The 27,660-nt window shown below is 43.0% G+C and overlaps 1 protein-coding gene and 1 long non-coding RNA gene across 2 annotated transcripts in view; one reads left to right on the top strand and one right to left on the bottom strand.

Annotated features, from left to right (window-relative positions):
* The first annotated feature begins 6,220 nt into the window (after positions 1 to 6,220).
* The window catches only part of LOC114511417 (carcinoembryonic antigen-related cell adhesion molecule 21-like), a 119,890-nt gene continuing 98,450 nt past the window's right edge, over positions 6,221 to 27,660 (top strand). The window contains exon 1 of the mRNA XM_036012174.1: positions 6,221 to 6,390. Coding sequence (XP_035868067.1) covers positions 6,306 to 6,390 — 85 coding nt within the window. The 5' untranslated portion in view covers positions 6,221 to 6,305. The remainder of the gene's footprint in view (positions 6,391 to 27,660) is intronic.
* LOC118497527 lies at positions 6,393 to 25,736 on the bottom strand. The gene is made up of 3 exons (XR_004900046.1): positions 25,558 to 25,736; positions 24,175 to 24,178; positions 6,393 to 6,403 (listed from the first exon to the last, which is right to left on the bottom strand). It is a non-coding gene; the product is annotated as an uncharacterized LOC118497527 (long non-coding RNA).

Below are 27,660 nucleotides of genomic sequence, written 5' to 3'. Positions count from 1 at the left end.
CCCAGAAAAATCCACTTGCCTTGTAGCATCTAATCTTCTCAACTACTGGTAAAGCACTCACTGTGATTTATGGAATAATAAAAGACACCATTACCCCTTTTTTCTGTTTGTCCAAAATGTGTTCTACACGCAATGCTGCCTCACACAAATTGGAATTTTTAGGTTTATGTGAATTCTGTATGACCATAGATTAAAAACTGTATTCCTTTCTGCTAATCTGTCTCTCTTATTGTGATGATTAGCCAAGTCAAAAAAGTATTTAGAAGGTGGGAAGGACAGTACTACTATCATTTAGCTTTCACATTAGCCAGAATTTTTGAAGCTGCTGGGTTACAATCAGGGAGTTCAGTGTGAAGACAAGTGCATCATCTACGTGAACAGTGAGAATGGTTGGACCAGTATGAAAAAAGTGTCAGTTTCTTGATTTGTTCTGATCATCTAGAATCAAATAATTGCCTGAAGAATTTCATACGTGCTATAAGAAAAAGAGAAGAATTGTGAAAATATAAAGAAATTCGGAAAAATTCTGCAGGAGGACATTGATATCAAAAATTAGGCTGGGATTAAAAATCTTGAGGAATCCTGAAGAGCCTTTTAAACATGAGTTGTCAAGAAAATAGTTGGGCATCAGCAATCATGTCCAGTATGTTTCTTTCATCCACTACTCTGTCCACAGTGCCTCAGACAGTGCCTGGTAGGTTTACAGTTTGTGTCCATCACACATTTAAAGAATGCACAAATGAACAAGCAATGAAGAATTAAAATGCCTCCTGGACACCCGTACAGAAATTTATTTTTTGACTAGGAAAATACAGCAATACCACAAAGTCACCATCACTGCAGAGGCCCTCATAAACCCATTGTTGTTGTAGTCACATCAGGACCTCTCTGGAGCATTCCTGCTGTAGGAAATTTGGGAATTTAATTAAGTTAAATGTAGGGGTATTTGAATGATAATGAAACTGACCTGGCCCCCCTCTGGGAGACTTCCTGGTCCCAGTGTCTCAACAATTGAAATGGAAGTAGAGTCTTTCAGGCAGCCAAAACCTTAGCAAATGCTAATTAAAATTAGGGACATGTAAAAATGTAACAAAATATCACATTAAACAGTAAGTACTGATAGCATAAACACTAATCTGACACATGAATCCAGGTCACAGGGCTTGTGGTTTTACCTCAAAGGTCATGGACAAGATCATACCACATGTGTTCAGTTATTTCCCAGTAATTAAGTTCCCCAGGAGAGGGAAGTTGTGAACCTCATAGAATAAAACATTTTTATTAATGAATTCAAAAGTATCTTTAAAATTTTCTGTAATAAGAAGTTCACATTTGATAGACTTAGGTTGAAAAAACAATATCAATTTTTTAACTGGTTTGGTAATATTTTATTTATTACTTATCAGTTTTTTATTGTTCAAATACAGTTGTCTGCATTTTGCCACCACTGCCTTCCCTCACTCTACCTGCCTCCTCTTCCCACCCTCAATCCTGTCCCCTTTGGCTTTGTCCATGGGTCCTTTATTTATGTTCCTTGAAGACCATTTCACTTCTTCCCCAGTCCCACTCCTACATTACCTCTCGGTTCCCTCCCCTCTGGTTACTGTCAGTTTGTTCTTTATTTCAAAGTCTCTGGTGATGTTTTGCTTGCACGTTTGGTTTGTTGATTAAGTTCCACTTATAGGTGAGATCATATGGTATTTGTTTTTCGCACATTGGCTTTTTTCACTTAGCATTCCATCCACTACTTGTGAAAGGATTCTTTCTTTCTCCTGCATAGTATTCTATTGATTTAAAGTACCACAGTTTTTTTGAGTAAACTGAAGATGGATAAAAGACTTCAATATATGTGATACCATAAGAGTCATAGAGGAGGCCAAAATAGGAAAATCTCATAAACTCCACACAGCAATGTATTCACTGATATATCCCTAGAGCATGGGACATAAAGGAAAGAATAAACAAATCGGATCTTATCAATATAAAAAGCTTCTGCATGACTACAGAAAACATTAGCAAAATGAAAAGGGAACCAACTGTATGGGAAAATGTTTTCGCCAATGAAATCTTGGATGCAGTTTTTTCTCCAGAATATAAAGAGAGCTCACAGGACTCCACTCCAGGAGGACAAGAGACCCAGTTAAAAAGTGGGCAAAGGACCTGAACAGCCAACTCTCCAAGGAGGACATACAGAGGGCCCCAGAAACATATGAAAGGATGCTCAGCATCACTAGCCAGCAGAGAGATGTTTCTTAATAAATTAGGTACTCGATAAATTTAATTAATGGCTAGATGTACTAGAACTGAGCTTTCAGTTTCAATCTTATGCCTGACCTAAGAAGAAGAAGGAGTGACTTTTCATTCACGGAGTTCATGGTCTGGGGAAATCCTGTGTGTGGTTTCTGCAGCCATCTGTCTGGGTCATGATGCTCTGGGGAACAAGGGAAACTTCCTGTGCCGAAAGGAAAATGAGAACCCAGAATCTGTGGCTGCTTCCATCTCAGAGGGGCTGAGGTTTCTACAAGAACCTTTCTTTCCTTAAACAGAATGCACAGGGCCCCTGGTTGAGTATTCACCTAGAGATTCTCCAGCTCCTGGGCCTTGTGGGCAGAGAGGGACACAGGCATTACTTATATGCAACATCCCAAAGTAGTGACGGTGGACACACAGGGCATTTTAGGGATCAGGCTTCTAGACCAGCACCCTCATCCAAAAGCCCCAGAAGAATCTTTACCAGGCCCTTCCTTTGAACACTTGAAAGCCCAGAGCTCTATCTGAAACATTGTATCTCCCTGGAGGGGCAATTCTCCTGCCACTGGGTGTGTAATATTCCGGACAATGCCTGCCTTTTCACAGGGCTCACCCTACACTTGTCAACAACCTGTGCATCACCTGACATTGGCTGCAAGTCTGCCTCTGTCCTCTGGGGACCAACATTGAGACACACATGAAATAGACACAGGAATCTGCCTTTGGCTAAGAAGGTGGAAGAGGCTGATTTTCATCCCCTGCTTCAATAAGCATTTCTTTATCCTTCTGTCTTGACTGCTCTGTCCTACCTGCTACTTCTAGAGACTGTTACCAAAAGGAGTCTGTGTAGCATCCCTCACAATCTCAGGGGGGCATATGTTAGGCTTGCCAATCGTCACATTATAATCTGATCTGAACTTTCTAACTGGGCAGGTGATGGCAGGTTGCTACATCCCAGACCTTCATTTTCCTTAGCAAAGGTCAGTCTTTACCTTCAGTGAGAACTGACATCTTTCTTTTTTCTTTTCCTCTTGGATAGCATAACTTTGACACATCCAAGGGATTTTTTTTTTCTGGGGCTTTCAAATGCACAGAGTCTGGGACAAGTGTGTGAGACCACAGACTCTTTATGTTATTTGGTCCCCTGCCCAACTTGTCTGTGTCCTGTTAATGTGAATTAGCCTGTCCCCACAACATACAAAACATATACATATATCTCCATTTGTCCCGTTAACCAATTCTAGAGATTTCCATGCTATGTTTTCTCTCACTTTCTAAGAGGTTTTATGAAAGTTTGTTTGCCATCTTGTTTGATTAAAATGTATAAGATAAGCTACAAAACTGCCTTCACAGGATTTGAGACCTTACTCCCACACATATTATGTCAGTCTGGCTCAGATAAACGCATTAAATTGATCTATAGGTTTGAACATTTTTATAGTTTGACAGAGCCTTGGAGCACCTCCTCCCTCATGGAGTTCTGCGCTGCTCTGTGCCTCATGAATGGTATCAACCATGGAAATGGAGGTGATAGTAACTAAGCCACCCAAGTAGAAATCACAGGTTTTCCCAGCAGCCAGGCAGCACAAGGACAAATCCAAGAAACAGGCATGGGTAGGGGTGGTCTACATGAAGCTGCCTGCTAGAAAACAGAAGGCTCATAGGCATTGACTTTCCCCACAGTCCTTTCTTCTTGAGACATGGAGGACATGTCCCACTTCACACAACAAGACTGCAGGTCCTACTGAGACTCCTGGTTTTGGTATTTGTCCTGGGAAGCAAAAGCCAGACTGTGACAACCTGAGATAAAAGAATAGTCCCCTCTGCAATTATCACCAAGTCTGACACCTGCTCACACCCAGAGTCATGTATGTAAACTTCCTCCTGGGAGGAAAAAATACCTCAGATCATCAGAGAACATGGAGAGGACCCAGTGCCCAGCTGGGTTTTTGTGTCACAAACAGAAATAATCCAAGTTTTTAGGACATCTGCAACTCTCGGTGTGGTGTTGAGAGTTCCATAACCAAGTCTCAGCAGTGGTCAGTTTTGGTGTTAGTGTATCATACTCTCAGGGACACATGTAATCCCAACAGCATTACTATGGCAAGTGTACCCTACAGGCCAGATGGATCAACCTATCCTGTCAGCTTGTCAAATGCAGAGTCATCGACTCACTGCACCTCAGAATCTGCAGTATAACAGGATATGAAGACTTCCACTTTGTACAAGAGAGCAAAAGAAGTGGTTCTAACTTCATATCAAGCGATCAAAATTTGAAGGGGCACCCGCATTACCTAGGGAGCTGCTGAAGCTACATTTTTAAGATTTCTCCTGGAAAAAGAGATGTTGAAAAAGTTTCAAAGAGGATCCAATGAATAGAATGGATGACATCATTTTGACAGCTTTTTCAGTGTTAGCTCCAGAAATCCTGTTCTGAAGGGAAAAGTCAAATGTGAAAGAAAGAGGTATGTCGGGGAGGCTATTGAGTACCTCTCAGGGAGCTGTGGGAAATGCTTGAAACCCACACACCCCAGGCTTTTGTTTTTCATAACACAATTTGGGAATGGGTGTTTGCATATGTGTGGTATTGAGAGGCCTTAGAAGTTCTTAGGGAACAAAAATACAATGGTGTAGTACTGGTTACAAGGTACAAGGGTGGGAAACATGAGGGCTGGGAGAGGGAGGGTAATGTGCACAGACCCCGCCCCCAGCCCACATGACACAGATAGTAAACATGCCACAGAATAAAGCTCAATACACAGGTAGGACACACGGCATATTGCACCATTCTGGACAGAGGTGCCTGTTAGCCTTTCACAACCTCAAGCTTCTCTCAAAGAGGCAGCCACAGAAGAGACAATATACATCATGTGGTCTCTTTCAATCTCTACCCACAGAGGACTTGTCCACTGGCAAGGGCTCATGCTGGTTGGTAAGTAGGACACAATTCCTTGGGGTTGACTAAGGGTCTGACACAGAGACTGTCTGGGATCTGCTGAAGACTGGTGCTCTGGGAAAAGAGGGAGTCTTCTGAATGAACCTGAAGCTAAATGAGAAAAGAGCAGAGTACAATGAAGAAGGGGTCTCAGCTAGAGGAGAATCTCATAATCTGGAAATGGTGAGAGGCAGAAAGCCCTCATTTGCTGTGCATTTGCTGTTGTTTGTCATGCTGATATGCTGATTTATCAGGAAGCACCAGAATAATTTTAAAAAGAGTGTTAGACATTGTCTTTATCACAAACCTTTGCAATGAGCCAAGATTTGAGGATATACAGGCCACTGGCATCACACATTCACTCAACCCCATGTATTTCCAGGCTGTTGCAGTCACTGGAGGTAGAAGGTGACACAAGCCCTGTTCTCAAGGAGCCCATGTTCTATGTAGGAGAGAGGGACAAGGAAGTACGTAGATGTGATATCAGGTACCCACAATAGCCATGTAAAAAAAAAGAGTAGGGGCAAGTAAGAAAGTGAAGTCAGAGAATCTTTAGCTAAGATCATCAGCAAAGATGCCTTTCAAAAATGCCTGTGAGTATCAGGAGATGTCTGAGCACAGTGAAGGGGTAAGCAAGAGAAACAGCTGGAGAAATGTATTTGAAACCAAACTAATAAAGGCTTCAGAGGTTCTGAAGTAAAGATGCCTTGTCTCTGACCTTGCCCTGAGAGAAACAAACTCACGTGTAGACCAAGGCTGAGACATGAAGAGACCTGCTCAGGATTCAGGGCCCCATCTTTCCATCCCAAAACATAGATAGTAATAATGATGCATTTTTTTTTTTAATTTCTTAGTCTTACTCTTCAACTTCTGGAGCCAGCCCACCACAGCACAAATGGAAGTTGAGTCGAACAGTGCTCTCGAGGGGACGGATGCGATTCTGCATATCCGCCACAGGCCTCGCAATGCAGAATACTTCCTGTGGTTCAGGGGAACAGCCATTGACAGTAATAGTAATATTGCACATCTTACAGTAAACCCAGGAAGCCTTATTAGAGGTCCTGCAGGTGGACAAGCGAGAGTAGAGGATGATGGGTCCTTGTTGTTAAAGAATGTCACCATGGAAGACTCAGGAACCTACACCTTAATGGTCCTACTACAACGCTGCCAAAAAATGATAGCATGTGGACGGCTTACTGTATACCGTGAGTGATTGCTCTCTGACCTCTTGGTGTCAGGTGGGGTGAATTCATCTTCCCACACAGGACTGATGTGCCCTGGACACCACCTCCATTCCTCTTGACACTTTGTTTCTGGGTGAATTTTAGTGCTTCATCAGAATACACAGAGAATACAGACAAACTTTCTAAGGCCTCAGTTCCCTTCTCATATTTCAGCCTTTCAGACTCAATAAAGACAGAAGGATCAGGTTCATAGGACTAAGTTAGCAAAGGGAGACCAGTCTCATTTTAGCTTCCTGAGCACCTGCCTATTCACTTGACCTTGAGAATGACTCTTGTGCTTTGTCAGAGCACAGTCTGAGAGGCCCCCTGAAATTCTTACACAGCTCAGCTCAGCAACTCCTCCTGAGAATCCTTTCCCTTAATCTTTACTCCCAGGACCCTGGTGAGCCTCTGCTAGGTTGGGTTTGGCCTCCTCAGAAGGGCTGAGTGTGTAACAGTTTAATGGGTGCCCAAGCTACAAGGCTCCTGAGGAGGTCACCAGTCAGGGCTTCTGACCAAGTCCTGCATCTCACCAGAAATGGAGTTTTGTCTATCATCAACTGAGTTTTGTGTGAAGAGCAAAGTGAGACAATGTCCTTGTAGAGACATGTCTACCTTGGGGGTCCTGGGAAAGTTCAGAAGAAGGTCAGCATCCATTAAAAGAAACTGAGAAAAAGAGATGCTCCTGGAAGCTCCTTATTCACCAGGGATCAGAAAGGGGTTGTCTCTGGGAGTTGATAAATAACAGATGCTTCTTTTGAGAAGCTCTTCCATTTCAAGATATAGGTCACATCCTCTAAATATTTTACAGTCATTACACTGACATCCTGGCAGCCAAATATTTATTGAAAAGAAACTGAGAAACAGGGGTATACAGTCACTAAAGGGGAGTCACACAGACCCTGAACAGGTGATCATGCCAGTAGAGTTCTGTATCTAGCCAAAGACTTAATTTCAATACCTCTGGGGCCTTATGAGGAAGTCTTAGGATTCCTAAAACAACAAGTGGTTCAGATCCTTTTCTATTAGGTGTCATCCGTCATAGGAATACATTTTGGTCTGTGAAGGGGAAAAAATGGAGTCAATCTATTTTTACTCTAGAAAAACATTATTTTCACTAGCAGTCAGAGTCACTGCATAGATGACCCAGGCATCCCCCACAAGTGGCCTATCCACACCTCCCTGCACTGGACTTGACATCACTTATTTGTTTCCTGTTCTGGTGTAGTCTCTCCCAGCAGATGTAAAGGAAAAGACATTTCTTTCTTATTGCCCACTCTTCCCCTGAAACCAGCTCTGAAAAAATTTTTAACAAGCATTCATTTGGCTTTAATGAATTAAGGGGAAATAAACAGTGATTGAATGTACAAATGAATGAATGATCCAAAATCTCTTCAGAGCCTGGAACCTGGATTCAGATTCCTTGGAATCCTCACCATAGGAAATGGGGTTTTCTGGACCCAGGAACTAAGAGCATCATCTCAGATCCTTTCCTTTTCTCTACTAAAACAGCACTTAGTGTTTGACTTAGGGCCTGGGGTATTAATAATAATTTTTTACATACAGAAGAATTTTAAGTTTTTTTTCCAATTTTTGTCTCCTAGTGACTGAACACAAATTGCCCACAAGTGCCAGAATTTTAGAAGCCTGTGCTGACCACTTGCTCTAAGACACTGATTTTGCATTTGTACAAGTCCTCACCTACTCTCAGGAGAGAGAGAATGGCTTTGTGGTCAAGGGCAGAGCATATGATTCTGCTTCCATTATCACCTTCTACTGTCTTTTTTCCTCTTTGGTAAATCATTTCGTGGACCCTGCTCTATCATTCATTGGCTCCCTGGCTCATTTCAGTCTAATTCACCTGAAAAGACCTGACCTACCTCTTAGTCTATGTCCTGAGTAGACAACTGGCTTGCTTCTGGTCTCTATGTGTTATTTCTGCTCAAATCCCCCCCCCCCCCAGTGTCTATGATGTCCTGGGAAATAGTGCTTCATAGAAACACACCTCATTTGGACAATAGATGTCTATGTATCTGGAAGGAATGACTTCTGGTGATGCAGGCACTCAGGTGGTCAGTGTAGAGCCAGGAGAATTGCAGTGGTCTCTCTGAACCCCTGTCTTATGTCTTTCCTTAACCAACACTGATACTGAACAGACACCAGAGAAAATCTGCAGTTTCCCCCAGACATATAGCTGGAGAACATACATTCTCTGAGTGTTGTGATTCCCAAACATGTTCTTGTGATATGCTGACCTGCCTTGTTAGTTCTAAGACTCAAGTTGACTAAGAGGTGAGAGGTACCAACTGTGACTGAAGACACTTTTAGAGATATGAAAGGAACCACACAGGGCATTTTTTTTTTCTTTCCTGCAGAGGAGAGTTAACAGCAACCAACATCACAAGCAACAAATTCAACCATGAGAGCTTTGATTTTCATTTGTGTACATAATAATGGTGTTGAGCATTTTCTCCTGTAACTATGGGCCTTTAGTAGATATTCTTTGGAGAAATGTCTATTCAAGTGTTTTGTTCCATTTTTAAATTGGATTATTTGATTTTGTGGTGGTTGTTGAGTGTAGAGGTTTTTTGTATATTCTAGAAATTAACTTTTTATTTTTTATATGATTTGCAAAATGTCTTCACACATTATGGGCCACCTTTCAACATCTTATGTCTTTTTTTTATGTAGAGACTTTTTTTATTTTGAGAATACCCATATTGTCTATTTTCTGTCTTCCAAGGGTCACATTGATAAAACAATTGAAAAGTTCAATGTCATAATGCTTCTCTTGATACATTTTATAAACATTTTAATGGGTCAGGTCTAACTTTAGAATTTGATACAACTTGACTTAATTTTCGTTAGTTTTTACATGAATATGAAATTAATTTTGATATAATTTTGACTTAATTCTGTGTAATATCAGACAGGGATACACATCATTAATTTTCATGTGGATATTGGTGTTCAACCCCATTCATCGTAAAGACGGCATTTTCTCAATTGAAATCCTGGCCTTCTCTGTTTTTAAAGTTAATTAATTGTTTTTTTATTGATGTTCAAGTATGTCTGTCTGTATTTTCCTGCCATCACTTTCCCCCACCCCACCAACCCACGCCTCCAACCCACAATCCTTCCCCTCTTTGGCTTTGTCCATGGGGCCTTTATACATGTTCCTTGATTACCCTTTCCCTCTTGTTCCCCTGTTATTCCCCTCTTCCTTTTCCTCTGGTTACTGTCAGTTTGTCTTTATTTCAGTGTCTCTGGGTATATTTTTCCTGAGGTAATCTGGGAACAGAGAGTGGTTGCAGCTCCTTCCTTAATATTGTCACCTGTACTTAGACAATTGTCCTCCAAATGCCTGGACCACACTCTGGTGAGCTTTACCTAAGTCACTGTGGCCTATGAGGGGCTGAGATCTCTGAGGAAGCTATGTGGCTGCATGCCTGAAGCCCATTCTCAATAAGTCACTTTCTCTACTTCTCCACAGCGTCTGTGAGTGTGCCAACCCTCCGAGCCAGCAAAACCTTAGTCACAGAGAATATGGAGTCTGTGGTCCTGACCTGCGACACAAACAGTGACAACATCGAGTGGTTTTTCAATGGTGTAAGTCTGCAGCTCACGGAAAGAAGTAACATGTCACTTGACCTGAGAACCCTCACCATAGACCCTGTCCTGAGATGGGATGCTGGTGTTTACCGTTGTAAAGTCTCCAACCCCAGAAATTCTGGCACAAGTGCTGCGCTTAGGCTGAATGTGAAAGTTTAGTGACTCCTTTTCCCCCTCTATGTTGTTAAACTCTAAATAAAGTAGTTTTTTTTTTTGCAATATTATAATTGATTCGTTCTGAGGGTGAATAGTTCTTAAAGATTTGCATTGATTCAGTAAACAGTAGAAAAATGTAAGTTGATTGGTCATTATTGTTCACATAAGATAACATTTCAGACCACCCCCAGTACCTTGGTTTGGTTTCATGTGTACAATATCCACAGTGGAGGGGTCATTGTGAACTGTGTCACTCAGGTGATGAGCAGTAGTTGTTTGATAACAAATGAGAGAAGGTAAGGAGCTTAGAGAATATCAGCTCTGTGTCTTGTCCCTGAACACATGTGGAGGTCACTTGTTGTAGACAATGGTAATGAACAAAAGGACAACAATATGAGCAGCAACAGTGATTTTTGTGTTTCTCTTTAATCTCTCAAAAGATTTCTAAAGTCTCTTGAGTATTCTTTCTTCTATGCCAATAAAATTATTTGCATGAGTTCAGTACATTTCTATTCTGTTTGTTAATGAGGTATATTTTGAACCCTTGGTAATAAAACCAAGGCTTTGTTCAAATGTGCTATTTCAGACTGATGTCAATAGAATTGGAAATGACCTCATACTTTATAAAGGTAAGCTTGACATTTTCAGACTTTTGGTACCTCTTGCAGAAAAGACATCACCCAAAGAATGTGAAACTGGAGGTGAAGTGTTTGGGTAAAGCTTCCTAACTTCAAGAGGCTGTTAAAACTCCCATCATATTTTTCATGGAAAACTCTCACCAGAGCAAACTATGGGGTGAATGTCAGTTCCTCTGCACTTAGGTAACTAACTAATCAGGTTAAATCAGGTGACATCAGCCATGTTGTAGGGTCAGGAACACACTTCTCCCTTAATGATTAATTTTGATGAATGGGAAAGTGACTGAAGAGATAAATTTAATGTCTGAATGTAATTCTCTAGAAGCAGAACCTTCTGGGGCATCACATTTTAGCTCTGTTCAGGGAATGTCAGTTATTGTTCACCTATTTATAAATTGCAGGAACTCATGCAGATGCAAATTATGTCTTGGCTATAAGAGATGTAGTTGTGTTTCCGTGCACTGTGCAGAAAACAGTTTGCTTATGACCCAGAGGTCTCAAGGTTCCCTCAGAGTTATTAACCTTCAGACAGGTTCTTCCTGATTTCAGGGCTCTGACCTCCAAAGTTTAGAGAATTCTCTTTAGAAATGGAATTGCAATATGTAATTACATTTATTATTTTTTTTGCCTTTTAAAATACATACGAGTCTCCTTAAGATTACCTTGCTAGTGTTATGATTTAGACAGTATCTATCAAAAGGGCCTATGATCATCTGCTAAAATTTAATCATCCCACTGTCCCTGTATCTCAATTTCTGTGGGATGTACAAGTGTAACTTGGGTGAGGAACTGTAAAACCATGATGTATTAAGACCTTCTGTGAATATTTTATGAAGAGTTGTATTTTTATTTTTTTTATTTTAATGGGAGCTCAGTTTGTTTAAAATTATTTTAATTACTGACATGTTATTTTTAACATTATCTTTCATCTTGTTTTAATTATTGTTCAGGTACAGTTGTTTCCATTTTCCTGTCACCACTCCACCGAACCCTAACATACCTGCTCTTCTACCCACAATGCTATGCGTTTTTGTCTTTGTCCATGTTTCCTTCATTCATGTTCCTTGAGGACCTTTCCTATTTTATAGCCCATCATCCCCTTCTCCCCTGCCCTCAGGTTACTGTCAGTTTGCTCTTTATTTCAGCATCTCTGGTTATATATTGCTTTCTTGTGTGCTTTGTTGATTAGCTTCCACTTATAAGTCACATCATATGGTATTTGTCACTCATGGACTAACTTATTTCACTTAGCATAATTCTCTCCAGTTCCATCCATGGTGTCATGAAGGATAGGGACTCCTTCTTTCTGCCGCATAGTACTCCATTCTTTTATAAAACTTTGGTAGCTTCCAGTGTATACATCTTACATTTCTTTTGTAAAGCTTATTCCAAAGAATTCTAGTCTTTGTAATGGTATTGTAAATGGAACTGTTTTCTTAATTCATTTTTTGAGATATTTATTTTTGGTGCATAGAAATGAAATGAGGCTCTTTTTCTCCTCTAACTGCACTGAATTTATTAGTTTTAACATGTTTTGGGGGTGGGGGATGAAATCTTTAATGTTTTCTACATGTAACCTTATGTTGTCTGTTAAAATAGATCATTTTCTTTTTCATTTTATTTTGATACATTTATTTTATCTTTCTGTATAATTGTTTCAGCCAAACTTCCAGTGCAATTTTGAATAAGTGGGGAGAGAAGCACTTTTTATATGATTCATGATCTTACTAACATTTTTGGTGTTTCTCCTGGCAGTATTGTGCTAGCTATAGGCTTTTAAGCATGCCATTTAACATATAGTGGGGTTTCCTGCTATGTCTATAGTCCTTTTCTTTTATGAAAACCATAACCACTTCTATCTAGTGATTTTACTTGAGGGTGACATTCAGTTTGTTGGCCAAGAAAGTAAAGTCTCATACGATTGAGGAATTATTTAGATGAAACTTCTCAAAATCCAAGATTGTGAATATTGGGTTGGTTCATCTTTCTTTCCTCACAAATTATTTAATGAGAGGTAAATAATTTTTCAGCTATAGTGAAGTTTCATTGGCCCCAGATGCTTATACTCGAGGTAAGCCTGCCCTCTTTGACACATCAAATTTTACATGAGGAGTGTGACTTGCACAATTTTGAAGTTTAAGAAACGTCTGGGAAATAATCAATAAAAGCTATAAAAAATATTCATGTGATAATGTGGACCACAATGGCTTGGAAGTGGATTCCTGTGCTAGTATAAAGGAGATGTTCACAGGAACAAGTCAGGGGTCGCCCTGGAGTAATCTGGCACCAGAGAGAAGGTACTGTCCACTTTGTATACATCGTCATCTCAATGATGAAAATGGTCATTCTTCACAGCTCAGGACCATGCCCTGGTGAAGGTTAAAGAGCCTAATATATACTATGAGTGGGTGACTTCTCAGAGGAAACTGCATGGCCCCATGTCCCAAGCCCACTCTCAAATCGTTACATCATATGTATCTCTATAGAATCCATGGACATGACCAACCTCTTAGGCAGCAACACTACAGTCAGAGGTTACAAGGATGCCATAGTCCTGACCTGAGACATAAATGTGATCTCCACACAGTGATTATTCAGTGGCATGCGTCTGCAGCTCAGGGAAAGAATTAATCTATCCTGCTGTTATAGCCACAACCCCCACAGGGTCTTTTGTTACTCTAGGTTCTTCTCACTACTATATTCATGACTGTGGCTCTCAATGCCATAGTATGGTAAAAAAGAAAAGAATTATTTAATTAAATACATACAGGTTTAGAATAATGGCAGAATTTTGCTATCAAATATCACTTCCTTCAGAAAACAAAGATAGATCCAGAAACACAACTTTGTACCCACCTTTCTTTGTCTAGTGAGGCCATCTCAGAGCATGCCAGTCACAAGTAGTGCCTTCCACAAGAGAAAAACAAAACAAAACTGAAGTCAGCAGCTCACTGCTCCTGTTTCCTCCCCATAATCCATGCTTGGCTGCACAGGTCTCCCTCGGTTTCCAACACCATCAGCTATGTCATCGAGATCTCCAGTTCTTAAACCAAAGCCATGTGGGATCTCCTCATGGCTGGCTGTCGAGAATCTTTTTCACCTGTTCCCTGCCCCCATGCTGCTTCCACGTCCCTCCTTCTCCGTGTCATACAATGCAGACAGCATTTTATTTAAATTCCATCCTGGATCCTACTCCATAACCTCAATTCTGACTCTATCCACAATTCCCTACTCCTGTTAGTGTAACACAGTGCACCCAAATAGGGATTTGGAATGGGGTCTAGAACTCAAGGTGTCCAGGAAACATTAGGATGTCCTCACCCCCTACGCACACACACAAGTGTGGACTGAGGGAAGGGACAAATGGAACAGGGCCATTGAGAGCTGTTTTGCATAGCAAGAGCTTAGGTGCTAACCTCTGGCATGGGCATTTAACATATCTATAACCTTAAACTGGTTACACAGATATGTTAAATAGCTCTGGCCTTGCTCTGAGCCAGGGGGATGGAAGTAAATTCCACACCAAGACATAACTGGGGAGTTGGTTCCCTGAGTTACAGGGCCTGTGTGGAAGCTTGGAGAAGATTGGCTTTGTGACAGGGGCCATGCTGAGAAGGATACTGAGCCAGCAGTATCCATCGCTGAGGATGCTCATCAAAACACCCGAAAAACATACACAGGAACAACCAAGTTCCTGTGGGGAAATAGGTACGAAATGGCCACTCTCTCTAGTAGAGAGCATCCCAAGTCCCCACCTGAGCAGGCTTTTATTAAGAATACAGACACAGTTTGTAGATTACAGTCTGGCAGGGAAGATCAAAAGAAATAGGTAGCTTCCATAAATGCTGGTAGATCTCCCTCTGGGATTCTGGGCTGAGAGTTTGTGTTTTATCCCTTAAAAAGAATACAGGATTTAAAAGGCTAGTTTCATTTCCTGCCCATGCCTTCATATTTTAATTCAAGAGTATCCTCCAGCAAGCATATTTCACAGGATCTTGCATATTCTATGTCCTAGGCCCGATTACGCTGGGGGTCTGCCAACTCTGGTCTGAACTGCACTCCCCCTGTTATTTCCGCAGGCCTAAGTGTGGCAGAGGAGTCAAAGGCAGCCAGCAGACTTGGATTTTTCACAACTAAGAACAAGGACTCAGGCTTTGACAAAGCTGAGGGGGCAGGGGTTGATGTCGATCACTCCTTTATTTCCACAGTGCCCTGAGTCTCTTCCCTGAGGCCTCCATGTGATCATGCCTGTCTTAGATTATTCCCTCCTTGGGAAATCTTACCCATCATTGGCCAAGTGATCTAGCATTGGAGGCCAGGCACAGAACAGGCAGTGTTCATGCCAGGAAAATAAGTTTGTTTCCTTAGTTTCTCCTGTTTCAGAGGTCTCTCACTCAGCCTAAGTCATGGGGGTTAAAGCTTCCTGAGACAAGGTAGGGAAGACTCCAACACCACACCTGCCCACATTCATGATGGCAGCCCAGTAAAGCTGGAAGGATATGAGAGTGCTGGCAAGTGTAGCCTGTTGTGGGAGGAGTCAGAAATCGGGCTGCAGAGAAAGACTGGCACAGGGATTTAAACCTAAATGAGCAGCCAGAGCAGGTCGAAAACCAGGTGATTTGGGTGAGTGGAGACTCCAGCGGCCATGGTGTGGAGAGAACCATGTGGCTTTGCCAGATTGGGGACTCCTGTAGTGATTGTGCCGAGAGAGCCACACAACTTTGCCAGAATGGGCACCCTCTCAGCTTTACAAGGGAGAACCACAACCCGGCTTTAGCGGAGATCGCAGAGACAGAGCTGATGGTGCGGGGAACTGAGGAAGACCTAGAAGCTGAGACAAATTAGTGGGAAGAACTGGGATTCCCTGAGCCATGGACTTCTTTGTCTTTTCCTGAGATACGGTACCCCAGACTGGGAAAATGGGGGAAGGAAGGACTATGTGTGTTTGTGGGTGTTGTAAAGGACTTTGGGATTTTGATGAAGACATTAGGTCACTACTTTAAGTCTATATAACATTAAATAAACATTTCCTTTCCTTTTCTCGAGTCTTTGGTATTCAGAGATGTCTTTCCTATAAGGTGGAGGAAAAAATGAAACTAGGGGATTCCTTTTGGTAATAGTATATTGTCCTCAGCCTGCCTTTGGTCCCCCTTGGTCCCCTAGTTGTGGTAACACTAGCACTCCTATATTTTCTACCTTTCTCAGCTGTGGTAGTTAATTTAGGCATGCCTGGCCCCATGATGCAGAACCTGCCTCTATGCTGCTCTCATAGGTTCAGAAAGTCCCTCTGCTACGTGGCAAAATGACTTAGCGTCATGCCTATCTCTCTGGTTCTGCCAAGGCAAAAGTTTTAATATTATTTTGACTTGACCAAGTTACCCTATTACACTGGAAATTCAGTAAATTTATCATAGACCCTGTCAAATAAATAATGGTAAGAATTAACAGTGTGACATTTGCACACAACTGTTTCTTCCAATTAGAGGTAATATATGAGTGACACACCTCCCTCCTCTGTGTTATTGAACTCAGAATTCTTTTTTGTGGGGGCATCTTTAATAGATTTTTTGTTGAGCTGGAAAGTCCTTAAAATACTTACACTGAGTCAATAAATACTCAAAAATGTGAGCTGACCTTGTCATTGTTGCTGGCCTAAATTCATATTCCATACCACATTCCACTTCTGGTTCATCTAAGATGCTCTTCACCATGGAAGTGACACTGTGTTCCTCCAAGGACAAGCAGTGGTCTTGAGATGACTGGTAGGAGCACGTGAGAAGCTGACAGGAATCTGAGCTCATACCACCTACTTGTGGATGTGTGGAGGGCACCCGGATACAGTTTTAAACAATGGAAATGGAGTAAAGGACACGCATGTGGGGAGCTACATGCTCTTTGTTTCAACATTTGATTCTCCTCCACATTGTCTACTCTGTTTGAGGATTTTTGTTTTCACAGCAACAGAATTATTTGCATGAGTTCACCATGACTCTGTCCTCTTTGTGAATAAGATATAATTACAAACTTTCTTAATACAACCAAGGCTTTGACTTCAATGTTCTAGTTAAGAACAATGGACACATAATTAGAAATGATCTTACCCTCTAGAAAGCTCTCGTTAACCTGATTGGTATTTTGGTACCTCTTAAGAAGAGGAAATTACCAAAACCTAGGGAGACTGCAGGTGAAGTGTGAGGGTAGTTTTTCTACCCTCAGCAGGCTGTTAAAACTCCCATCTAAGTTTGCATGAAAGGAAGTTTTGGCAGAGTATAGTACAATATGAATGTCAGTTCCTATGTAGTTAAGTAACAAATCAGGGAAAATCCAGTGTCACCAGCCATGTCATAGGATCAAAAATTCTCTTCTTTCTTGGAGATGACATTTGATCTAAGAGAAAGTCACTACAGAAAAAGATGTTTACATTTCTATGAAAACCTTAAGAAACACAACTTTCTGGAAGATCAGAACTTGCCTCTCACATATTTTTGAACCTGTTTATTAATGGCTGTAAATTTGCCACTCTTCACACATTGCAGGAATTGATGGAAATGCAAACTGGGTGTTGGCTGAAAGAGATTTAGTTGTGTTCTTGTACATTGTGTGAAAATCAGTTTTGTTATGCCCTAGGTGGTTGAATTTTCTCTCAGATTTACTAATCAATTGACAGGTTCTTTCTGTGTATCAGCCTCTGAGTTCTCATTTTAGATAATTTTCTTTGGAAATATACATTCAATTTGTAATTGCAGATTCTTGCTCTTCCCTTCTGAAATACACACAGGTATCCTTCAAAGCTTCTTGCCAGCCTATCCATCTAGAAAGTTTAGGTTCATTCTTCTGAAATGATTTACACTGGTGTCCCTGTGTCCCAGTCTCTGAAAAAACACAGAAGCCTAACTTCTGTGGGAAACTTTACAGCCAAGATGTAAAATGACCTCATGCCAGGATTTCATGAGAAATTTTAATTTTCTTTTGTGTAGAGTCAGTTTAGAAACAGAGATGACTATGCTTCCTCCTCTTCTTAAACTGCTTCCAGGCTCCTGTTTCAGAAATTTTGAGTTCATTCTCACTGCCCTTTTGAATGGCTTGAATAATATTTTCTTCCATTTTTAAATTGATTTTACTCCTGTTAAACTTGGGCAACACCTACCTGCAATTATCTAATTCTGTTATGGCAGGAAAAGAAAAACTCCAAAAGTTCCTCTGTAACTGTAATGCTTGCAAAATTTCACACAGGACTGTAGAAGCTGACCAGTCATAACCAAGGCAACGGCTGGTTATCTCAAGGCCACTGACCTTGCTCCTGCTTCTGAATGCTTGCTTTCAGCAGCTGGTTCCCCCTCCCTTTCTGCCTGTGTAACTGGTATATAAAAAGGACCCCTAACCCAGCCTTTTTGGGCTCAGGATTTGGAATTAACCCCTGACCGCCCCCCCCCCCCCCCCCCGTAATAAAGTTTGTGCTTTGTTATCTCCCAGAGCGTGGGTAGATTTTCCACAACACTGTCATCTTGCTCACTGGGTCAATCTTTCCCATATTTTTCACCTTCCATTTATTTTTTTATCTGCCTACATACTTTGAAATAAGTGATTTCCATTTTCTTCCTTCACCTTTGACTTGGCATCCATATCAGGAAATATCCTGACAGCCCACATCTTTTTGCTGCCTTAGGTTCCCTCAAAGAAGCCTTGGTGCCAGAATCTGAGAAGAGACAGAAGCTACAAATGGTGCACCTCCTCGGGGACTAACCATCAACGGTGTTCTCATTTGAGATCAATGTTCAGTGCACCTTCAAGAATCAAGATTACAAGGATTGTAAACACCATTCTGTCATGAAACTCCACAAATCGAATAAATATGCGTGTCCCTGTCTTATCAGCTGTTCTCATGCCCCAAGTGGCTGACCCCATTTTGATCTCTCTCTCTCACCAGGAGTTTAGGCCAGTCACCAGTGTCCTCATTCTTTTTTGTTTCCCTTGTTGGTTTTACAAACCAAACATCTGTGCTTACATATACCACAACAAGAACATGGGAAATTGGAAATAAATCCCTTTTTTTTCTGATTTCCTTCATGCTTCTCATCACCAATGGCATGTTTGACTGAAATCCTAGGAGGTGCAGCAAGAAGTGGATTATGCATAAGCAGCCATGGGTAGAAATAAGGGCCATGGGTGGATGGCCTCTTCAGAGACAAGATTAGAAATTATAAAGCCTGAAGAGTTTGGGAGGTGTAGACACTGTATAGGTTTAACAGGATGAAGGAATGTTATGGAAAAGAGCTCTTTGGGGTTTCAGCTTGTGATAGAAAAATATGAATTGGGAGCTGAGTACCTGTTGATGGAGGAGCAACTGGAGCTGTTGCAGGAAAGTGGAGGTGCCCATCTTGCAAACCTGTGTGCTGTGAGGGGAGAGACAGTTTTTAAATACAATGTGAGATATTCTGTCATGGAACTGAAAATCTCTAGTTAATAAGCAAATCCCTGTCATGGTAGCCATGAGTAGGGCTGCAATTAAAAGACCCTATTTTAGACCCTCCATCATGAGGAGGTCAGGCCAGAGGTGAGTGTTTTGATTCTTTGTTGTTTTCACACATTCCACATGCCTGTCCTTAGTGTGTCACAATGAAAACCTGATAATAAGGAACCGATTTCTTCTGTGTCTCTCTTTATTCCTACTTCTTGTGGCATCTGAGTTACTTGGCTGAAATCATTGAAGATCCAACCAAAGGTAGATAGTTGGTTAGCAGATGTATTCATAGAGGGGGGCTCCTGGAGGATGGGTTCTGCATATAGTCAGGATGAGGATTGCGAACCCTGGCATGTTGAGGTTGTGAGGCAGTGTAAGTTCAAGATAACTCCAGGGTGCCACAAAGAAGGGCTGCAGGGAGCCTTAGGATGAGGCCAAAAAGTGAGTAAGGATCTGATGTATGGAGGTGGTGCATTGAAGTAAAGGTGCTATTTTCCCAAGTTTGGATGGGCATGAAGGCTGAGACACAATGTTGGGAGAAAGGGTAATGTCTTGGAAAGTCAGACAAATTCCCTGAAATTGGGACACAATGAATCATCAGATGTACAGGGTGGTAGGAGACATGAGACAAATGGGAGATGAAAATGAGCATACTGTGGAGTGCTAGGAGTGTGGAGGGCAATAAAATGTTGTAGGAAGGGGACAATTGAATACCTGCAAAGGGAGTTTGGGATTTGTTTCTGGAAGGTGGTTGGAGTGCAGGATATTCAGACTACAAAAGGCATTGAAAAGTTGACTGAACAAGGTGGGGACCACAGGGCAGCCTTCGGGGTGAAAACCAAATTGGAAGGCAGAAGTGTTCAGTTTCTTTTTCTGGTCCAGTAGAGATGTGTGCAGGTGGCTGTTGTTACGGAAAAGACAACTCAGACAGCCCGGGAGTTTATGAAGTGGATTTTATTCATGCATGTGGAAGCAGAGGAACTAAATTCCAAAATCTGTGCACCAAGTTTTAGACTGGGGCTGATTTATATCCTTGTTACAGAGGCAAATGAGGAGGGGGGAGGAATGCAGCTGCTGAAAACGGGCATGCAATAGCAGAAAGCAGGGTTAGCATAAAATCTTGAGATAACTACTTATCTGTGGCTGTCTGCTGTCCAGCTCCTATCTGGGAATAGCTACTGCACAGTATGTCCTCTCACAGTCCCTGTTTCTGATGCTATAAGGTGTTTCTATCCATTTATCATCATCATATACCTCGCTATATGCCTTAGGTGCTGGGAAGGGTTGCCACTGCTGGTACTGGTGTTGGTACCACTAGAGGGCTAACACTTTGGCAGCTGCCCTACGAGTCACCATGGCCTCCAGGTGTTGGACCAAGGTCCAGAGGATGCAGGGTCCCACATGCCTGACAACTCCAGGTCTGGTATCCTATGGTCCTGGATATCATTTCAGTCTGGTATACCTTACCTCCCCAAGTGCAGAGGGATTGCTGTGGCTGAACGCAACCCCATGGCATGTCAGTGGAGGAGCTGAAAGCTGACCCTGGGAGATAGTAAGAGACCACTCTACTGCTGAGCATGATCCTATGCCTGGGGGTATTACATTTGCAGGCTGGGGCTGAGACAGGGGCCGAATTTGTCAAGTGAAGCATACCATAAACCCAAATGCAAAGACCAAACAGAGATAAACTATTCCTAGGGTGATCTGTTCTGTTGGATTCCATTCCTCAGGGGCCACAGTCACTAGTCCAATTCCCAATATTCCTTAGAAGATGCCAATTAAAGTCGAGTACTCTGTGGAACAATGGTCCATTCCTTGGTGTCTTCTTTACTGGCTGGCATCCTCCGGTGCCTCAGTGTGGGTATTCTAGGTGCAGGCCTAGTCCTCGGGTCCTCAGGATCTGGGGCTGTTTTGGCCCAGTTGTAGTGGATCCAAGGGGTGATGCCTGCAACCTAAGCAATGCTAATGGCAGCAAGTCCATCCAGGGAAGTGCAGTTCCCTGGTAAAATTTAGCTAAGTTTTCTTTAAGAGTCCGGTTCATCCACTCTACCTTCCCAGAACTATGGGGTCGACAGGCAGTGTGTAGTTTCCACATGATGTTCAGAAGCTTAGATGTTTCTTGGATGATTTGTGAGACAAAGGACAGCCTGTTGTCACTTCCAATGGTCAGAGGCAATCCATATCTTGGGATGGCCTCTCTCAGGAGGGCTCAGGTGACTTCCCAGCTTTTCTCCTTCTTGGTGGGGAAAGCCTCAATCCATCCAGAGAAGGTTCACATGATCACCACGGGGTATTTAAACTCTCAGTTAGGCCTGACTTCAGTAAAGTCTATTTGCAGGTCTTCAAAGGGTTGTCTGCCTGTGTACTGTATCCCAGCCTCATCTATGGATGCCTGGCGGCATTTTTCAGAGCACATGTTATGCATTGTGCTGAGGTGGAAGCAAAAATGCTGCCACTTTGGAGAAATAGAAACACCTCTTCAGCAGATTTTCTAGGGAGGTCTTGCCCGTATGTGTGTGGTCATGGCACTTCCTTACTGGATTGCTAGCTTGCCCTTGTGGTATATATATTCTCCCATCTGGCAGTTTCCACTATTCTGCAGTCATCCACTACTGCATACCTGGTGACTCTCCTGCTCTCAACCATATAGCTGCTCCCATCCATGTAGTAGGTGACATCAGGTTGGGCCAGGGGCTGGTCCCAGAGGTCTAGGCGGCTGGTGTGGACCTCTTTGGTTACTCTGAGACAGTCATGGTCCTGTTCCCTAAGTTCTGCAGGGAAGTAGGTAGCTGGATTGACTCATTTCCCAGTTTTAACATGCACCCTCAGGTTTCCTTGGAGGATGCCTTGGTACTGAGTCAGTCTAGGATTCAACAGCAACTTATGCCCCTGCCCAGCAAGGAGGCTGTTCACTCCATGTGGTATGTGAAGACAGACTTGTTGGCCTAGAGTTAACTTGCCTCTTGCAAGAGGGTCACGGCAGCAGTGACTGACCTCTGACAAGGTGGCCAGCTGGTGGCCACATGGTCCAACTGCTTAGACAAGTAAGCTACTGGGTATTGCCATGGTCAGACAGGCTGGGTCAGGACCCAAGGGCTACCTTGTCTCTCTTATGGGTATACAGATCAAAAGGCCACCCTGGATCTGGCAGTCCAAGGGCAGGAACATCACTGAGACATCCCTTGATATCTTGGAAGGCTTTCTCTTCATTTTCTCCCCTTCCTAGGGGCTTAATATCTGGACCCTTCAAAGCCTGGTAGAGGGGCCAAGTTCCACAGTAGCAGAGTTTAAGCTGGCTTTTTCTCAGGAGAACAAGCATTTCTCTCAGAAATCAGATGACGTTCTGGAGGGTGTGGGCAACTCTGCCATTTTCCATCCGTGCCCATGATCACACCGTGAGTACTTCAGACAAACCTGGATGCCAAGCGCTGTGTCAGGATACACTGCGGGAACCCGAGGTAGCTCACAGGCTTCGGGGGCAGGCGAACCCTACTGAGCACCGAGAAGGGCCATGACAGAGGACTGTTCAGATGGCTATTGGGACACTTCAGATACACAGTGTGTGCTCTCTGTAACTCCACATGAAGATTAGGAGTGTGTTCAATATATATGCTTCTGGTATTCTTTCCTTAATTCAGCCAGGTGCTTCAGCAGTGTGTGCGTTCCTTCCCAGCACTATTCCTGGGATGAGGCTGCCAAGAGGAGGTCATGCACGTACTACAGAATCATCAGGTCCAGCCCCCCTCAGCAAGAAGCTTCTGGTCTCCTGTTAGGGCTTCCCCAAATAAGTCTGGGGAGTTCTTAAACCCCTGGGGCATTCTAGTTCAGGTCAACTGAGTCTTAATCACAGTGGGCGGATCTTCCCATTTGAAGGCAAAGATGGGTTGGCCGGAAGATGCCATAGGAATGCAAGAAAGGCATCCTTCAGATCAAGGCAGGTAAACCATGTTGCTGTTGGGGAAAGGTGGCTAAGGAGGGTGTACGGGTTCGGGATGACAGGATAGAGGGGACAGCTGCTTCATTGAAGGCCTGCAGATCCTGGATGGATCGGCACCCACTCCCTTCCGGCTGCCATCATGGGTCTTGGCAGGTGTGGCCCCATATCATGGAGCCAATCTTCTTTGAGTACCCACACAGGTGCTGTAACTTGGGGGACATGCCCCCCAGTCACATCTTGGGTAGAGGGTAGTCTCTTTCCATCTCCCTGACCCAGAGCATGGCCACAGCTATTCAGCATATCTAAGTGACCAGCCAAAGGCTATAGGTATTTCAAATGACTGTGCCATGGATTAGCTGTAAAGCTCTTGCTGTACTAAATAGCCCTGCATGTTCTTACTCTGTGTGTCCCTTCCCTCAACTCATACCCGGGGGGAAGGGGGGAAGACACCTTAAAATCTCCTGGACGCCTTGAGTTCTGGACCTCATTTTAAATGCCTTTCTGCCCCCCACCTCTTGGCTGCACCCCAGAACAATCTGTCATTTCAGATAGACATCCACTTCAAATTCTTTTAAAGGACAATGGACAAAGGTCTCATCTTCTTGTAACTACTTCCAGCTGGACATGGAGGTCATCCTACCTACCTGTGGGTCAGGGGTGCCCTGAGGGGTGGGGGGTGCAGCACGGAGGGAGTACCTCTTGTGTGGGGAAGGACCTTACAGAATCCTGCTCAGTTGGCTGTCACAAGAAAGTCGCAGGATTGGTGTCCAAAGACTGCCATTATTGGACCATTGGCATCCTGGTCATATTATGGACATCACAGATTTGATAAGAGTTGGAAAGCTGAATTAAATCATAACCACTAAATGACAAAAGCAGGAACTTATGTAAAGAATGGATTATCTGGAGGAAGGTGTACAAGGCATGCTACTCCTGTCCAAAACTTTTGTGGTCCATTATACTTCACTTGGGCTGAGGGGAATATATTAGGATGTCCCTCCTTCCAGATATCTGAACCCTTCCTGTCCTATCCTTCAAGAGAGAAAAGGGAAAATCAGTTCTAAAGTGAAGCCCACAGATCGCCTGAACAGCTCACCAACCCAACCACTTATTTCAGCCAAGCTGTTGAGTTTCAGCAGGCAATGATGAGAAATGGGCTCCTTAAGTGAGGCCTGTATTGCAACTAATCACTCAGATAATGAAGTCATAGGCATACATCCTATGAACAGAGAAGAACACACAGGTCAATTCACACAATAGTCCCCAAACCAGTCTCTGTGCCAGTGAGACTGTCTTTTGGGAAGATGTTCAGTTGCAAGCTCTTTCCTGCAATGACATTCAGCAATGGAAGTTTCACAAGTCCTTTGTACCTGTAAATTGTACATATTTAATGATATTACAAAACCAGTTTTAACTTTTAAATGAAAAGAAACTTTCAAGACAGTTATCTGCATCATTCTGAAGTCCTATACTGAGCATTGTGATTTTCCTTGAACAATAATTTTTCTCCTTAAGGTCAACCTCACTGTTATTAAAGGAACCACTTTGAGTCCCACTTTTCATTTTGACTCTTCATTTGCATAAACACACCAAGAGCAGCCTGGGTCATTTATGATCTTTAAGTCTGCTTTGCTGGAACTCAAACAGGGAACCTTTAGATTGACTTCTCAGTCTGATACTTGAGGCACAGAAGTAGAGCCACACATCTGCCATCTGGCTTTTCCTGTACCAGTTGTTTCACTCAAATCCTTGAGGCTTCCATTGCACCCACAGGTTTCTTTTTGGCCATCATTCAGGAAAGACTGCCATGAACCCCACAACCAACCAAAGTACCAGGCTTTTCTCATGGTCTTACCCTAGCTCCGCAAGTCAATCCCAGTTCCTCAGGGCTTTCTGGTGATGACCAGAACCCATACATGCCTCCTTCAGATGTGACATTCCAGTCAAAGTCTTGGTTAACAAAACCACTATTAGTGAACAGGTCTTATTGGTATTATGCAAAGAAACCTTATGTCTTCACTCACTACTTCAGAATGCCAAATTCTGGAGGGGTAAGGTAGGGAGAAAAATACAAAGCCTGAGGGAAAATCCTTCCCTTCCTGATATACACTGGGCTTCTCAAAACCTTCACTTCCAGACATTCTGCAACACTCACAAACCCTCTATTCTTTCTTTCATACATCTTGTGATATCCACCAAGATTGCATCTCCATGCCTTATATCTTCTATTACTAACAAACACCACATAATTCCTTCCTACAACTCTTACTTTTCCATTCATTTTTACAGTTTCCCACTGACCTTCTTCATTTTCATATCTTGTAATTTCTCATTTACTATCCTACAGAGTATGAAGTTTCAAGCTTCCCTGGAATCCTCAATTTCCTTTTCAGAGAAGATACAGAGCAAAGTTCAAAACACAGAGTTCCAGGACATTACATAGGTAAAAGCATTCTCTTACACCAATGTGTCCATCAGTGCCTCGCAGAGACATGCTCCTTCAGGCCCAGTCTCTTGGCAGAGACATGCTGCTTTGTCTCTGGCTGAAGCACTCATCAGCACCAAATGACCCTCCCTGGGTCCCAAGTGGCAAAGGCATTCTCCCCAACCAGTTACAGCTACCTTTCCTAGGTCTTACAGGTGACCTTAAACAGGTCTTCAAGTACAGAGGGTTTCTGATTAGAAACAACACCAAGGGCAGAGACTTGCTCTTTCAGATCCAGTCTCACGGCAGAGACATGCCCCCCATGATGAATTCTCCCAATTGGCACTGACAGACAAGGGAAGGGATTCTCAGGTCGCCCGCCTGGCCTCTGCACTCTCAAGATAGTTAGGTCCATCTTAACTAAGGCTCCCCTTGCAGAATTATGGTTAAACTCCCAGCTGTTATGCCATATGATAGACCGAAGAACCACAGGTTAGGGCTCTCTCATGCTCCATAGGCTTCCTCCCATGGAGCAACAAACACAGTCATTCACACAAACACTCCAAGTTTATTATTTTTCCACCCACTCGAATGGTGGGAACCCTGCCTGGGCCTCCCAGCCTGAGGGGTGATCAGTCCCTCCTTCAACCACAAAGGGTGGGTCTTGTCTTGGGCTCCTGGTCCCCAGGGCACTTACCAGATTGGCGCCTACCCAGACTGCACCAGTTTGCACCCCACCAGGCTGGGTCAAAGAGTGGTCCGGGGGCTAAGCCTATGTCCAGGACCTCAAATTACCAGGGCATGCACCTCCTTATCATTGCCAGGCTCCATGCTCAGCCCCTTGACTGCCTTCACTGGAGGCAATCAGCCTGGCTCCATGAGTCATTTCTCAGTCAGGGAAACAAAATGTTACAGAAGAGATGACTCAGATGGCCTGGAAGTTTATGAAGTGGGGTTTATTCAGGCATGTGTACCCAGAGCAGATGAATTCCAAATTCTGGCCACCAAGTTTTAGACTGGGGCTGATTTATATCCTTGTTACAGAGGCAAAGGAGGAGGGGGGAGGAATGCAGCTGCTGAAAGCGGGCATGTAGGAACAGGAAGCAGGGTTAGCCTATGAACTTGAGATAACTACTTACCTGGGACTGGCTGCTGTCCATCTCGTATCTGGGAATAGCTACTGCACAGTATGTCCTGTCACACTATCACAGGAAGCCTTGAGGAATGAAGTAATTCCATGTCCTGGGAGGCTGTGAAGATCTGAATTTCAGCCTTGTACCTCATGCTATCACTAAGCTGAGCCAACAAGCTAATCATGTCCTAGGAAGTTTGTGTGTCAAGGACACAGTCTGACTAGGAACCTGGGAACAACCAAAAAGGTGGCTGATGGACTGTGCATGTGAGGGGTGGGATTGAGGGCAATGAGAAACTTAAAGTGAGTGGATCCTTTTTCTTCCAGTTGGAGTGGACTGCTTGTGATTCTACACAGAATAGCTATGGGACACGTCACAGTGCTAGAGTGGTCAAGCACAGCCACTTGTTGGTTACTCTGGAGTGTAAGTGCAGCATGTCCCAAACTATTGGAACCATGAAAGTCTCATAGATGTAGCAGATCCCTGAATGGTCATGGATGTAGTTGTTAATACAGCTCAAACTTTGATTCAACTTCTGATCACACGAGCTGATGTTGTCACTGGTGTCACTGTCATCACTGATGTCATTTTCTCTACAGCATCAACATTAGCAGGAATCCATTTTTATCTTCGAGAGAATATGTCTAAGGAATTTAAGAAAGTGCTTTTTGACATCTTCAGTGGGGAGGCATCTAGTTTGCACAGTTAAGGATGATATTAATTGTAGTTGTGTGCGTTTTTCTGTGAGAGTTTTCAGATAGATTTGACTTGGTGGTTGAACACATCCATTTCTCGTGCTGGAAAAGTCCAGCTTCATAGTCTTATAGTCAGTGAAGAAACTTAGAACAGCTTGTAGTAGGCTTAATCTCTCCTTTTGCCATCATACAATT

The sequence above is a fragment of the Phyllostomus discolor genome, chromosome 12 (genome assembly GCF_004126475.2).
Source record: "Phyllostomus discolor isolate MPI-MPIP mPhyDis1 chromosome 12, mPhyDis1.pri.v3, whole genome shotgun sequence".
NCBI classification, from domain to species: Eukaryota; Metazoa; Chordata; class Mammalia; order Chiroptera; family Phyllostomidae; genus Phyllostomus; species Phyllostomus discolor.
The sequence above is the reverse complement of the archived record's forward strand: the minus strand, read 5'-3'. Positions and strand labels throughout refer to the sequence as shown.